Here is a 15,759-nt window from a genome sequence, read left to right on the forward strand (position 1 = left end):
TCTCAGAGAATTTATTGTTTCCGTATCATGAGATGGAGCTTCCTTGCCTAGAAACCATCTCTGAATACAAAGTGTCCATTAGTCAGCCTGAGATCCCCCATCAGAGGGATGGGTGCTGTTTGAAATCCATGGGAAGGAGTGGGCTGCAGCTTCCCCGATTGCAGTTTAGGTTGAGAAAGTCGTTCTCCTCTGCTGAGATGGCTGGCTGGCATCACCAGTCAACATTAAGTGCTAGGTGTGGTACTGCTGGGCTGGCATGGGTTCCCTGCATCACCCCAATCCATGAAATGTCAATGTCACCAACAGTCTGTAGTAAGTCCTGACTGAAAGGGTGAGACAAAGGCTTGCAACTTCAATTTGCCAGACATCCTTGCAATTATAATATTGAGCCACTTATTAAAAGCTAAGTGGTTTCTGTCCTGTAGAAAAGGGTAGAATGTAATCGTCGGTGTCCCATTGGAAGAGTTGATCAGTTTCCTTGGAACAGTGGGAAATAGTGCGAGGAACATGACCTTGATCAGCTCCATCACATGGCCTGGGGTTAGGACACTCGGATTATCTGTGTCATAGCCTCTTCACCTGCTTGATTTGGATCCTGCATATGGGGACTATCTTTTTCCTTTAGAGAGAAAAATCATCCACCTTCACCACGCTTCCGTGCCATGGCATGACGGTGCCGAGACTCATGCAGGTATTTCCTTCTTTCCTTTGGAATTTTCCCTTCTGCCTCTAATTTAGCCCGGGCTTGCCCCCTCTTAAGTATATGGTGGTACTGTTTGGCATTCACATAGAGAGGCTCTTCTTCAAGCATCTCTGCCCCCGGGAGAGGGGTGCTCTGGATTGCAGGCACAGAGCCAGCACCAGGTACCATCATGACCACCCCTCCTGAATTGACCACATTGCCTGCCACTGGTAGTATCAGAGTGACAGTCTCTTGCCCACTGCTGCTTGTGTTGGCATTGGCTCCGGTCTGGACAATCTGTGCTCCTGCCAAACTGGCTGCAGGTTTGGTGATCATGCCTTGCTGGAGAATGGTGCCATCTGCATTAACTGGCTGGTAGACGATGGTCTGCCCTTCGGCAGTTTGTGCCATTTGCTGCCCCTGGACAGCAATCTGCTGTTGTGTCTGCGTCTGGCCAGTGGTGATGGCTCTGTGGGGCTGCTGGATGATGACCTGCTGGGTTTGGCCCTGCTGGCCCTCCACCTGCATAGCCTGCTCACCCTGGATCTGGATCTGTCCGGGTGGGACCAACTGTATCTGCTGCAAACCCTGTGTCCCAGATACAGGTACTTGCGTGATGGTTTGACCTGGACCATGATGGGTTGGCCAGTTGATGTGATTGACTGGCCTCCACTGACCTGTACCATTAATGGCTGTCCCTGGACCTGCTGCGGAATCTGTCCAGCCTGTACAACAATCTGCTCTGTTGAACTATTGCTGTTTGCTGTATACTGGTCCCTCCAAGTTAGAGTCTTGACCACAGTGAGTTTCACTCTGGAGATCCTAGAAGACTTCAAGATGCACTCCTTGGAAACATGGGGGAGGTACAGCTGTATATAAGCAAAATGTAGATAAATCTTTCCCCAGACTTCTCTCCAGGGCTTCATGAATTCTGAATGCAGGGGCCTTCATGTCAGGCAAACCCAACACCCCCCGGGCTGGGGCCTGAGAAGCTGTGCCTAAGGGTCGGGGGAACGGGGACGCATCACATCCCCAACTGGCTCTGGCACCTTGCAAGGGTCTGGACTCCGATTTGCCTGCTCCCCAGGGTGCCGTCCCCTCGCGGGGTGGCCCTCTGCAGGCCTTGGCCAGGAGTGCCCCGGGGCGCTCGCAGGCTCTGGCCGGGGCTGTCAGCCGCCCCGCTTGGCTAGGCTCCGCTCGACTCCAAGATAGATAATCTTGAAAGAAATGTAAAAATCACCTTACAGCAAATTCCAACATAAAGAGAAATAAAAATGACATAGCAGGTAAATATTTTGAAAGTAATTCTGTGTCTTATTTATGAATAAATCAAAACTAGTAATTGGATGAGACTGATACATTTGTCAAGGGCCTTTCTGTGTTGTATACCAATTTTCTATTTCCTTAACAATGAATTAGGGAATGGACCAGGCTCTGTGTTATCTGCAAAAGAAAGAGAAATGAAAGTGATGCAGTCCTTGGGTATTTTTCTGTTTTGGAAGATAAACCAGGAGACGCTAGGTAAGAGGGCCAGGCTATGGTGGAGAATGCATAACATGTGAAAGAAGCCCTCATTTAGTCTAGATTATTTCACTTAGGGGAGGGGTTGGTTGTTCAAAAAAGAAAGACTATAAGTTGAAATTTGAAAAACAATTTTAGAAGGTAAACACATAGTGAACTATTGTTATGGATAAAAAGCTTTCCAATAACAGGGAAAAGAATGTGCAAATCTAAGAAATGTTTTTCAAAAATAATAGAAAGCGTGTTGTTCTTGGTAAAGTCTAACTGAATATGATTGGTATAAAGTGCTTGTAAAAAAAAACAATGAGGGGACTTCCCCGGTAGTGAAATGGTTAAGAATTCTCCTGTGCAGGGGACACGGGTTCGAGCCCTGGTCAGGGAAGATCCCACACGTCGTGGAGCAACTAAGCCCGTGCACCACAACTATGGAGCCTGCGTTCTAGAGCCCGTGCTCTGCAACAAAAGGAGCCACCACAATGAGAAGCCTGTGCACAGCAAAGAAGAGTAGCCCCTGCTCACCACAACTAGAGAAAAGCCCATGCGCAGCAACGAACACCCGACACAGCCAAAAATAAAATAAATAAAATAAATAAATTTATAAAAGAAAAAAAACAATGAAAATGGAGCCAGAAAGATAAGCAGGAAAGGGCTAAATCACATAGACTCTTATAGATCAACTAATTATTTAGTTTTATCCTTAAGTCAATAATGGAGAGTAATTGAATGATTTAGAAAATGGAAGTAGTATGGTGTTATTTATCTCTAGAAAGATCACTTTGGGAAAGAAGAGAGGGGATTAGAGGTTTAGAGAAGACATTTTCAGTGTCTACACAAGATACAGCAATGCTCAGAATTAAACAGGTATGAGAGTATAAAAATGTGGGCCAACTTCAGAGTTCTTTCAACTTGAATCAACAAAACTTTATGATTAGATCAAGTAAGGGATGAGGTCAAAGAAAAGTAAGCCTCATGTGCCAACAGTGTGTCTGACTTGCTCACTTTTATAGCTTCATAATTTCAGACAGTTTTTGACTCATTTAGGCACTTAGTATGTGTTAATTAAATTAAAGAATAAGTAGATAAATGGTTTGTGTAATTTTGATATTTACTGAAGGCATATGGGGGAGAAAAGATGCCGCGTGGACTTGTGAGGTGAAGAATATGAGTCATCCCAAAGAAACTGTTCAAGAGGCAGGTTAGAAATAATGACCCGGAGGATTCCAATTTCACAGTGCAGTGATCTGCATTAGACACACCCTACAGCAGATAAAAACAATAAAATCTGAACAAATATTTAAAAAACCCAACTATTTGTAAGTACTTGAAAGTGAACCAAGAAGAATACTGAGATGATTTGACCATTGAAAGAAGGAAATGGCGTGTTCCCCTGAAGAGACTTTTCACTGAGGACAGAGTTGAGAAACTAGTGGTCAAGCAGAAAATGATGGCCATGACGGCGTGCGATGCAAAAGGAAGGAAATTAGGACTATCAGAGGAGGTGAAAATTGAAGATTGGCATCCCAGAAAGGAGATAATGAAAGAAGGAGTGTCCACAAATCTACTTATAAACTCTTAAAGCATCAGCTAACCACCAACCTTGGAGGGGATCTCCAAGGACATAGCTAGAGTTGAAAGGTTGAAATATTGAAGCAAATATGCCAGCTGCTGCCCATCATGAGGCAGACAGAGTTTGGAGTTTGGGTTCTAACAAATTAGAAGAGCTTAGTAAATACTGAAGGTTCACCACTAAAACAGGCCTATTCTGTCCAAAGTATGATTTATTGCAAAGTATGAATCTTGCAAACCAACTGTTGAACAAAGGGAGCCTGAGAGAAAAGATGACATACTGTGTGGTTCCAATTATGTGAAGTAGAAAATCGGACAGAGGTCATATGTGTTGTTAGAACCCTTATGGGAGATGGCGGTCACTGGCTGAGCGAGACATGAGGGGATTTCTGGGGTGCTGGCCCTGCTCTGTTTTGCCATTGAGTGCTGGCTACACAGGTATGTTCAGTTTCTGGATATCATCTGGCTCCACACGAATGGAATGTACACTCTACTTGTGTGCACGTTAGATTTCAAATTATTTGAGAGAGAGAAACCGAAGAAGTACAGACTGAGAGCTGAGTAGCCAGGGAACCATATATTGTGGATAGGTGGCCAAAGGGATGTACGTGTTAACCACGAATCTTTGCATATAATTATGTTGTTGATCTACATGATCAATGATAAAGACATTTAAATTGTATAAACCTATGAGCAGTTCTAGAAATAATTTCTCTACAAGCCTGGGGGAGAATCACAGCAAGTAAATCCTTGAGGAGGGGCAGGAGGAAGTAGACTTTTTGCTGTACTAGTTGCTCTGCCTTTGCTGCCTGGTTTACTCAGCAGGAGGTGGTATCACCCTGCCCATTATGTAGGTGAGGAAATGGGGCTTAAAGAGATGAAGCATTTTGGCAAGCATCCTGGAGGCTGATGGGTGGTGAGACCAGCATGTGATCTTGGCTTAGTCACATCAGACAGAATTAATTTTAAAGGGATTCTAAACTTTATTCACATCTCTCTATGAATTCCGTCTCTACAAGGGAAGTCACAGCCACTGCAACATCTCCCTGAATTTTCTTCCTCTCCTCGCCAATTACTCTATCCTCAGTGGTGGCTCCAAATCTCTCCTTTGACAAACCCCAAATTTTGTCCCTGAATGGTTCTTCTTTCCCTGGCCCAGCACGGCCTCCACCTACCAAGGCATCCAGGGCCCTGGCACCTGCACCCAACCTTGGCTCCCACCCCAGCAGATCCCCCTTTTAACTTGTGGGAGGGGGTGGCTCTGAGAAGGAGGGGCGCTTGTTCTTTCTCTTACTGCTTTGCTGTGCAATGGAGGTTTGAAGAATTAATTCCTCCTCCTCCTTCTATAAGAGAATCTTCCCTCAAACCTTCTACAAGTCTGACTGCCAAGCACCTTTACTCCTCACTGTCAGCAGCAGCTCTTGCCCCCGTTAACCTGACCCCTTCCCGATGTCCCTACACATTTTCTGCAGTTACCGTCCTCTCCAGGCACCAACCTGGTCCTGCCTGTCATGCACCTGGTTAATGCATCTGCCTGAAACCTCCTCGTTAGATACCATGGATCTCATTTGCCCTCCTGGCTTCTGGGACACTGGCTCTCCTGGTCTTTTTCTTTTCCTGCCCTTCTTCCTCCTCCTGCTACCTAAATGCAAAAATCCCCAAAGAGCTGGTCTTCTCTCACACGTGTTGCTCCCTTTTCTGCAAAATCAAATATTATCATTTTTGAGAATGGCAGTCTTATTTTTTGTCTCTGCCTGATTCTCCTTCCTGTTTTAGCCTCCTTGTTCCACCGACTAACAGACACCTGCTTGCGGATGTGCCTCCAGCATTGCTAGATCACTGTGACTGCTGTGGTGCCCTCACATCCCTGCTCTGTCCTTTCCTCTGTTTCTCATTTTCTCCTGATGGCACCATTTCTAGCACACAAGTTGAACACTTCCAGATCCTCCCCTCTTTTCTCCAAACCAGTCACAGAGCCTTCCGAGGATTCAGTTTTGGCATATTCCTCCTGTTTGATTCTTTTTTGCACATTACCCTCATGTGGAATCTCATTACCTCTTGTCAGATTTAAGAGGTAAATCTCATGCTCGTAACCCTCATAATCCCACTCCTCATTGCCACTTTAGTATTTCTTTATAAAACTTCTAATCGTGTTGCACCTCAGCTCTAAACATTTGCAGCAGGTCAGGCCCACAGGGAAACAAGCTCTGAGGTGTAGTCTAGGGTGCAGGATGTTTATTAGGGGTGGCCTTTAGGATCTGTGCCTGTGGAGGTGGGGGAGCAGGAGAGAATGCAGGGAGAGGCTGAGATGTGAGCAGGTCCAATGCAGCCTTGGTGGACCCCTGGGAGCTCTGGGTCTAGAATGGCCCTTGAGAGTTACCTCCCAGGGCATTGAGTGGCCAGACCTTTGAATCCCCACCCTGGTCAGTCACCAATGCTGGGCAAGGAATCTCCCTGTGTAACCAAGTAGGACCCTATGGGGCCTTCCCTGGACAGACACCACTTCACCCATGTCCTCCTCCTGCCTCTTCTTTGTAGAAAAACTTTAGCCTCCGAGGCCTTATTCTCTGAGTTCCAAAGAATAAATTTAATCAGAGAAGTGAGAAAATGCAGAAGCTAAGGAAAATAGTCAAGCAAGACAAAATAATGATAGTTTAGTTCCTTCTCAAAGGCTATAGATAATATTCTGAGCCATGTCCTTTGAGTTGTTGTGCAAATACTGAAATCCTCACAAGTTGGGAGAAGTTAACTGCATGCTGTCCACAAGCACGTAGACCCCAGACTGGTTGGAACCAGAAGGTTGAGGATGTTGACTCCTGGTTACCTCACCACCCACCAATCAGAAGAATGTCCACAAGCTGATCACACACATGCAACCGCCTCCCTCACATTGTCTTTAAAAACCTTTCCCTGAAACCCAGTGGGGAGTTTGGATCTTTTAAGCACTAACTGCCTGGACTCCTTGCTTGGCACCTGCAATAAACACTGCACTTTCCTTCACCACAACCCAGTGTCAGTAGATTGGCTTACTGCACGTGGGCAAGCAGACCCAAGTTTGCTTTGGTAACACCTGCAGTTGAGGCAACCCCTGGAAGGGCTGATGGCTGGAGAATGTCTGTTGACAGCCCTCCTTGGCAAGTCTCCTGCTGAAGGGGGTCCTGGGCAGCCCATCACACTGGCTACTAGAGTCCTCAATGGCTCCCTACTACTTCCAGGCCCGAATTTAAGCTCCTCAGCCTGGAGTTCATGGGCATCCAGTCTGGTTCTAGTGTCCTCCCATTTCCCTCCTTCAAGCCTCTGCCTTCAAGGCCATTGCCATCATCACATTGAGGAACTCAGTATTGGGTCCATGAGACACACACTTTTTCATCTCAGTGACTTACACATTTTTGCCCATTTTGCTAAAACTCCCTATTCAACCCTTTCTTTATCATAGAAGTCTTATCTTCCAAGTTCAGTTCACATGACCCTCTATCTGAATTCTTCCCTGATACTCACAGCTTGAAATGGTCTTTCTTTACTTCTTTTCCAGTTAAAATGCATATGATCTTAGTAAAATACTACTACTAATACTATTACTACTACTACTACTACTAATATTTAGGACCATTGCGTTTCCTGCCATCACTGCCATTGCAATTTAACAGGGGCCATCTGTTTCCCAATCACTACACACAGTGCTGGTCACTTTCTAGTTTTTATAACAGTTATCAATGTTCTATTTCCCCTTGAGTGTACCCTGACATAACGTTACATCCTCAGTCAGATCCAGCCCAATGCCTGGCTTAAAGAAGCCAGTCAACAGTAGTTTTCTGAGTGACTGAATGTAAAAATAAATGTTATTCAAGAATGTATCACAATATTGACCTCTTTACTGTTCTGCTACTGGCCTGGAAAAAAATAATCTTTGTTGACTGAGAACCACAAGAAGGAGTAAATGAATGCTGCATCTCAAGTCTGTAATTTCATCACTGGAAGAGCATCGTAACCTTTTATCACAGCCTATAAAGACAACCATAGTCTCAGAAATACAATTAAGTGCCTAATGAATCCCACCTTTGTCAACAGGAAGAAAATATGGTCCAATGAGCAGGTGAGTTTTCTTTGCTGTGCCCTAGGACAATGACAGAGAGTTGGGGTGAGTATAGATGGAGAAACAGGAGTAATTTAATCGTACAGTACAGAAACATCCCAGCTTAATTTGTTGAAATGCTTTTTCAACATTGTTTTTAAACATCTTTATTGGAGTATAATTGCTTTACACTGCTGTGTTAGCAGTGTTAGCAGTGCTTTACACTGCTGTGTTAGCACCTCCCACCCTCTGTATCCCACCTCTCTAGGTGGTCACAAAGCACCAAGCTGATCTCCCTGTGCTATGCAGCTGCTTCCCACTAGCTAGTTTACATTTGGTAGTATATATATGTCCATGTCACTCTCTCACTTCGTCCCAGCTTACCCTTCCCTCTCCCCATGTCCTCAAGTCCATTCTCTACTTCTGGGTCTTTCTTCCTGTGCTGCCCCAAGTTTCGTCAGAACCTTTTTTTTTTTTTTTTTTTACATTCCATATATATGTGTTAGCATATGGTATTTGTTTTTCTCTTTCTGACTTACTTCACTCTGTATGACAGACCTTAAGTCCATCCACCTCACTACAAATAACTCAATTTTGTTCCTTTTTATGGCTGAGTAATATTCCATTGTATATATGTGCCACCTCTTCTTTATCCATTCATCTGTTGATGGACAGTTAGGTTGCTTCCATGTCCTGGCTATTGTAAATAGAGCTGCAATGAACATTGTGGTACATGACTCTATTTGAATTATGGTTTTCTCAGGGTATATGCCCAGTAGAGAGATTGCTGGGTCATATGCTAGTTCTATTTTTAGTTTTTTAAGGAAACTCCATACTGTTCTCCATAGTGGCCGTATTAATTTACATTCCCACCAACAGTGCAAGAGGGTTCCCTTTTCTCCACACCCTCTCCAGCATTTATTGTTTATAAATTTTTTGATGATAGCCATTCTGACCGGTGTGAGGTGATACCTCATTGTAGTTTCGATTTGCATTTCTCTAATGTTTAGTGATGTTGAGCATCCTTTCATGTGTTTGTTAGCAATCTGTAGATCTTCTTTGGAGAAATGTCTACATAGGTCTTCTGTCCATTTTTGGATTTGGTTTGCTTGTTTTTTTGATATTGAGCTGCATGAGCTGCTTGTATATTTGGGAGATAAATCCTGTGTCAGATTCTTTGTTTGCAAATATTTTCTCCCATTCTGATGGTTGTCTTGTCATCTTGTTTATGGTTTCCTTTGCTGTGCAAAAGCTTTTAAGTTTCATTAGGTCTCATTTCTTTATTTTTGTTTTTATTTCTATTTCTCGGAGGTGGGAAAAAAGGATCTTGCTGTGATTTATGTCATAGAGTGTTCTGCCTATATTTTCCTCTAAGAGTTTTCTAGTGTCTGGCCTTACATTTAGGTCTCTAATCCATTTTGAGGGTTTTTTTTGTGTGTATGGTGTTAAGGAGTGTTCTAATTTCATTCTTTTACATGTAGCTGTCCAGTTTTCCTGACACCACTTATTGAAGAGGTTGTCTTTTGTCCATTGCATATTCTTGCCTCCTTTATGAAAGATAAGGTGACCATATGTGCATGGGTTTATCTCTGGGCTTTCTATCCTGTTCCATTCATCTATATTTCTGTTTTTGTGCCAGTACCATACTGTCTTGATTACTGTAGCTTTGTATAGTCTGAAGTCAGGGAGAGTGATTCCTACAGCTCCGTTTTTCTTTCACAAGATTGCTTTGGCTATTCGGGGTCTTTTGTGTTTCCATACGAATTGTGAAAAAATTTTTTTCTAGTTCTGTGAAAAATGCCATTGGTAATTTGATAGGGATTGCCTTGAGTTTGTAGATTGTTTTGGGTAGTATAGTCATTTTCACAATGTTGATTCTTCCAATCCAAGAACATGGATATCTCTCCATCTGTTTGTATCATCTTTAATTTCTTTCATCAGTGTCTTACAGTTTTCTGCATACAGGTCTTTTGTCTTCCTAGGTAGGTTTATTCCTAGGTATTTTATTCTTTTTGTTGCAATGGTAAATGGGAGTGTTTCCTTAATTTCTCTTTCAGATTTTTCATCAATAGTGTATAGAAATGCAAGAGATTTCTGTGCATTAATTTTGCATCCTGCTACTTTACCAAATTCATTGATTAGCTCTAGTAGCTTTTTCATAGCATCTTTAGGATTCTCTATGTATAGTATCATGTCATCTGCAAACAGTGACAGTTTTGCTTCCTCTTTTCTGATTTGGATTCCTTTTATTTCTTTTTCTCCTCTGATTGCTGTGGCTAAAACTTCCAAAACTATGTTGAATAATAGTGGTGACAGTGGGCAACCTTGTCTTGTTCCTGATATTAGTGGAAATGTTTTCAGGTTTTCACCATTGAGAATGATGTTGTCTGTGGGTTTGTCATATATGGCCTTTATTATGTTGAGGTAAATTCCCTCTATGCCTACTTTCTGGAAGGTTTTTATCATAAATGGGTGTTGAATTTTGTCAAAAGCTTTTTCTGCATCTATTGAGGTTATCATATGGTTTTTATCCTTCAAGTTGTTAATATGGTGTATCACATTGATTGATTTGCGTATATTGAAGAATCCTTGCATTCCTGGGATAAACCCCACTTAATCATGGTGTATGATCCTTTTAATGTGCTGTTGGATTCTGTTTGCTAGTATTTTTTTGAGGATTTTTGCATCTATGTTCATCAGTGATATTGGCCTGTAGTTTGCCTTTTTTGTAACAACTTTGCCTGGTTTTGGTGTCAAAGTGATGGTGGCCTCGTATAATGAATCTGGGAGTGTTCCTCCCTTTGCTATATTTTCGAAGAGTTTGAGAAGGACAGTTGTTAGCTCTTCTCTAAATGTTTGATAGAATTCGCCTGTGAAGCCATCTGGTCCTGGGCTTTTTATTGTTGGATGATTTTTAATCACAATTTCAATTTCAGTGCTTGTGATTGGTCTGTTTATATTTTCTATTTCTTCCTGGTTCATTCTCAGATGGTTGTGCTTTTCTAAAAAATTGTGCATTTCTTCCAGGTTGTCCAATTTATTGGCAGAGAGTTGCTTGTAGTAGTCTCTCATGATCCTTTGTATTTCTGCAGTATCAGTTGTGACTTCCCCTTTCTCATTTCTAATTCTGTTGATTTGAGTCTTCTCCCTTTTTTTCTTGTTGAGACTGGCTAATGGTTTATCAATTTTGTTTATCTTCTCAAAGAATCAGCTTTTAGTTTTCTTGATCTTTGCTATTGTTTCCTTCCATTTTCATTTATTTCTGACCTGATCTTTATGATTTCTTTTCTTCCGATAACTTTGGGGGTTTTTTGTTCTTCTTTCTCTAATTGCTTTAGGTATAAAGTTAGCTGGTTGATTTGAGAGTTTTCTTGTTTTTTGAGCTAGGATTGTATTGCTATAAACTTCCCTCTTAGAACTGCTTTTGCTGCAGTCCATAGGTTTTGGGGTGTCATGTTTTCATTGTCATTTTTCCAGGTGTTTTTTGATTTCCTCTTTTATTTCTTCAGTGATCTCTTGGTTATTTAGTAGTGTATTGTTTAGCCTCCATGTGTTTGTATTTTTTACATTTTTTCCCCTGTAATTGATATCTAATCTCAGAGCATTGTGGTCGAAAAAGATACTTGATACAAATTAAATTTTCTTAAATTTACCAAGGCTTGATTTGTGACCCAAGATATAATCTATCCTGGAGAAAGTTGCATGAGCACTTGAGAAGAAAGCTTATTCTATTATTTTTGGATAGAATGTCCTATAAATATCAATTAAATCCATCTTGTTTAATGTGTCATTTAAAGCTTGTGTTTCCTTATTTCTTTTCATTCTGGATGATCTGCCCATTGGTGAAAGTGGGGTGTTAAACTCCCCTACTATTATTGTGTTACTGTCAATTTCCCCTTTTATGGCTGTTAACATTTGCCTTATGTATTGAGGTGCTCCTATGTTGGGTGCCTAAATATTTACAATTGTTATATCTTCTTCTTGGATTGATCCCTTGATCATTATATAGTGTCCTTCTTTGTCTCTTGTAATAGTCTTTATTTTAAAGTCTATTTTTTCTGATATGAGAATTGCTACTCCAGCTTTCTTTTGATATCCATTTGCATGGAATATCTTTTTCCATCCCCTCACTTTCAGTCTGTATGAGTCTCTAGGTCTGAAGTGGGTCTGTTGTAGATAGCATATATACGGGTCTTGTTTTTGTATCCATTCAGCCAGTCTATGTCTTTTGGTTGGAGTATTTAATCCATTTTCATTTAAGGTAGCTATCAATATGTATGTTCCTATTACCATTTTCTTAATTGTTTTGGATTTGTTTTTGTAGGTCTTTCTCTTCTCTTGTGTTTCCTGCCTAGAGAAGTTCCTTTTCCATTTGTTGTAAGGCTGGTTTGGTGTTGCTGAATTCTCTTATCTTTTGCTTGTCTGTAAAGGTTTTAATTTCTCTGTCAAATCTGAATGAGAACCTTGCTGGGTAGAGTCATCTTGGTTGTAGGTTTTTCCCTTTCATCACTTTAAATATGTCCTGCCACTCCCTTCTGGCTTGCAGAGTTTCTGCTGAAAGATCAGCTGTTAACCTTATGGGGATTCCCTTGTATGTTATTTGTTGCTTTTTTCCTTGCTGCTTTTAATATTTTTTCTTCGTATTTAATTTTTGATAGTTTGATTAATATGTATCTTGGCGTGTTTTTCCTTGGATTTATCCTGTATGGGACTCTTTGCACTTACTGGACTTGATTGACTATTTCCTTTCCCATATTATGGAAGTTTTCAACTATAATCTCTTCAAATATTTTCTCAGTCCCTTTCTTTTACTCTTCTTCTTCTGGGACCCCAATAATTTGAATGTTGGTGCATTTAGTGTTTTCCCAGAGGTCTCTGAGACTGTCCTCAATTCTTTTCATTCTTTTTTCTTTATTCTGCTCTGCAGTAGTTATTCCCACTCTTTTTTCTTCCATGTCACTTATTCTTTCTTTTGGCTCCGTTATTGTGCTATTGATTCCTTCTAGAGAATTTTTAATTTCATTTATTGTGTTGTTCATCATTGTTTGTTTGCTCTTTAGTTGTTATAGGTCCTTGTTAAACGTTTCTTGTATTTCCTCTATTCTATTTTCAAGATTTTGGATCATCTTTTCTATCATTACTCTGAATTCTTTTTCGGGTAGACTGCCTATTTCCTCTTCATTTGTTTGGTCTGATGGGTTTTTATTTTGCTGTTTTATATGCTGCGTATTTCTCTGTCTTCTCATTTTGCTTAACTTACTATGTTTGGGGTCTCCTTTTTGCAGGCTGCAGGTTCATAGTTCCTGTTGTTTTTGGTGTCTGCCCCCAATGGGTAAGGTTGTTTCAGTGGGTTTTGTAGGCTTCCTGGTGGAGGGGACTGGTGCCTCTGTTCTGGTGGATGAGGCTGGATCTTTTCTTTCTGGTGGGCAGGACTGAGTCTAGTAGTGTGTTTTGGGGTGTCTGTGAACTTAGTATTTTTTTAGGTAGCCTCTCTGCTAATGGTTGGCACTGTGTTTCTGTCTTGCTAGTTGTTTGTCATGCGGTGTCCAGCAGTGGAGCTTGCTGGTTGTTGAGTAGAGCTAGGTCTTAGCCTTGAGATGGGGATCTCTGGGAGAGCTCTTGCCAATTGATATAATGTGAGGCCGGGAAGTCTCTGGTGCTCCAATGTCCTGAACTCAGCTCTCCCACCTCAGAGGCTCAGGCCTGATACCCAGCTTGAGCACCAAGGCCCGGTCAGCCGCACATCTCAGAAGAAAAGGGACAAAAAAAAGAAAGAAATAAAAAAATAAATACAATAAAATAAAGTTATTGAAATAAAAAATTTAAAAATATTATTAAAATAAAAATTAAAAAGTAATTAAAAAACAAGAGGAGAGCAACCAAACCAATAAGCAAATCCACCAATGATAAAGAGCATTAAAATCTATACTAAGATAAGCATAAAAATCAGAAACTAGTCAGTTGCATACAGCAAACCCCTGGCCTACTGTTGCTCCCAGAATCCACTGACACAATTTTGGTATGATTCATTGTCTATTCAGGTATTCCACAGATGCAGCCTACATCAATTTGATGTGGGGATTTAATCCACTTCTCCTGAGCCAGAACGGAGACATTTCCCTTTCTCTTCTTTGTTCGCACATCTCCTGGGGTTCAGCTTTGCATTTGGTCCTGCTTCTGCATATAGGTCGCCCTCTGGCGTCTGTTCTTTGCCCAGACAGGAAGGGGTTAAAGGAGAGGCCCAATAGTGGGCTCTGGCTCACTCACGCCTGGGGGAAGGAGTGGTATAGAATGCTGGGTAAGCCTGCAGCGACAGATGCCAGGCGTGATGTTGCACCAGCCTGAGGCATGCCGTGTGTTCTCCCATGGAAGTTGTCCCTGGATCACAGGACCCTGGCAGTGGTGGGCTGCACAGGCTCCTGGGAGGGAAGTTGTGGATAGTGACCTATGCTTGCACACAGGCTTCTTGGTGGTGACAACAGCAGCGTTAGCATTTCATGCCCGTCTCTGGGGTCCACGCTGATAGCCATGGCTCCCACCCGTCTCTGGAGCTCGTTTAGGTGGTGCTCTGAATCCCTCTCCTCGAGCACCCTGAAACAATGGTCTCTCGCCTCTTAGGCAGGTCCAGACTTTTTCCTGGACTCCCTCCCGGCTAGCTGTGGTGCACTAGCCCCCTTCAGGCTGTGTTCATGCAGCCAACCCCAGTCCTCTTCCTGGGATCTGACCTCTAAAGCCCCAGCTTCAGCTCTCAGCCCCTACCCACCCCAGCGGGTGAGCAGACAAGCCTCTCAGGCTGGTGAGTGCTGCTCGGCACGGATCCTCTGTGCGGGAATCTCTCTGCTTTCCCCTCTGCACCCCTGTTGCTGCGCTCTCCTCTGTGGCTCCGAGGCTTCCCCTGCCCCCTGTCTCTGCCAGTGAAGGGGCTCCCTAGTGTGTGGAAACCTTTCTTCCTTCACAGCTCCCTCCCAGAGGTGTAGGTCCCATCCCTATTCTTTTGCCTCTGTTTTTTCTTTTTTCTTTTGCTCTACCCAGGTACATGGGTATTTTCTTGCCTTTTGGGAGGTCTGAGGTCTTCTGCCAGTGTTCAGTAGGTGTTCTGTAGGAATTGTTCCACATGTAGATGTATTTCTGATGTATTTGTGGGGAGGAGGTGATCTCCACGTCTTACTCCTCCGCCATCTTGAAGGTCTTTTCCAACTTTTAATATTTAAGATCTTTCTGATCTTGCTTTGAGGATCTTTTCAACTTTCTTAAAAAAAAAAAAACAAGTTAGAGCTTAATTTCTTGAGCACAAGAAACACATTTTATTTGATGAAGCCTATTTTGTTTTACTCTTCTTTGCTTTTGAGACAGCAAGGTCTCCTGCTTTTTTCTCTAAGAAAGAAAACTTAGACAATGCAGGGTAAGATGTTAAGATTGTTTAGTAATGAGGAAGCATTGGAGAGGGTTTTTGGAGAAAATGAGCTTTAAGAGGGATGTGTTCAGAGTTAAGATTGGTAAGTTTATTTTGTGCTGTGCAGTGAAAAACAGCATGCATCAATTATGCATGGATAATATTATTGCAGCAATACGCTTATCCATGTTTATACCATTGTAAAATGCAACAAATAGCTTATTTTTATGTGGGGGAAGATTCACTGTTTCTCAAGGTGTCTAAAGTACAAAAATATATTTAAAGTCTTCTTTGACCTTATGGAATCTTCCTTCATGTTCACAAGGAAATGATAGCCTTGCCATGACAGGCCCTATTTTCCAGTTCTTCCTTTATAAAGGTCCTTTCTGTAATTCTGACTTAATCAAATAAGGTGCCACCCATTTTCTCCATACAGCATAAAATCCTGCAAATAATAGATCAAGGGAACAGCATGAGTCCACCTTTGTCAGTTAATGAATCATTCAGGGGAAAAAAAAATACCCT

The 15,759-nt window shown here is 42.1% G+C and overlaps 1 protein-coding gene across 1 annotated transcript; it reads right to left on the bottom strand.

The window, feature by feature from the left end:
- Positions 1-540: 540 nt before the first annotated feature.
- On the bottom strand, positions 541-1,210 carry LOC133096080 (nuclear transcription factor Y subunit alpha-like). The gene has a single exon (XM_061197543.1). The coding sequence runs from the start codon at positions 1,208-1,210 to the stop codon at positions 635-637; it is 576 nt and encodes a 191-aa protein (XP_061053526.1). The 3' UTR covers positions 541-634.
- Positions 1,211-15,759: the final 14,549 nt, after the last annotated feature.

The sequence above is a fragment of the Eubalaena glacialis genome, chromosome 8, assembly GCF_028564815.1.
Source record: "Eubalaena glacialis isolate mEubGla1 chromosome 8, mEubGla1.1.hap2.+ XY, whole genome shotgun sequence".
NCBI classification, from domain to species: Eukaryota; Metazoa; Chordata; class Mammalia; order Artiodactyla; family Balaenidae; genus Eubalaena; species Eubalaena glacialis.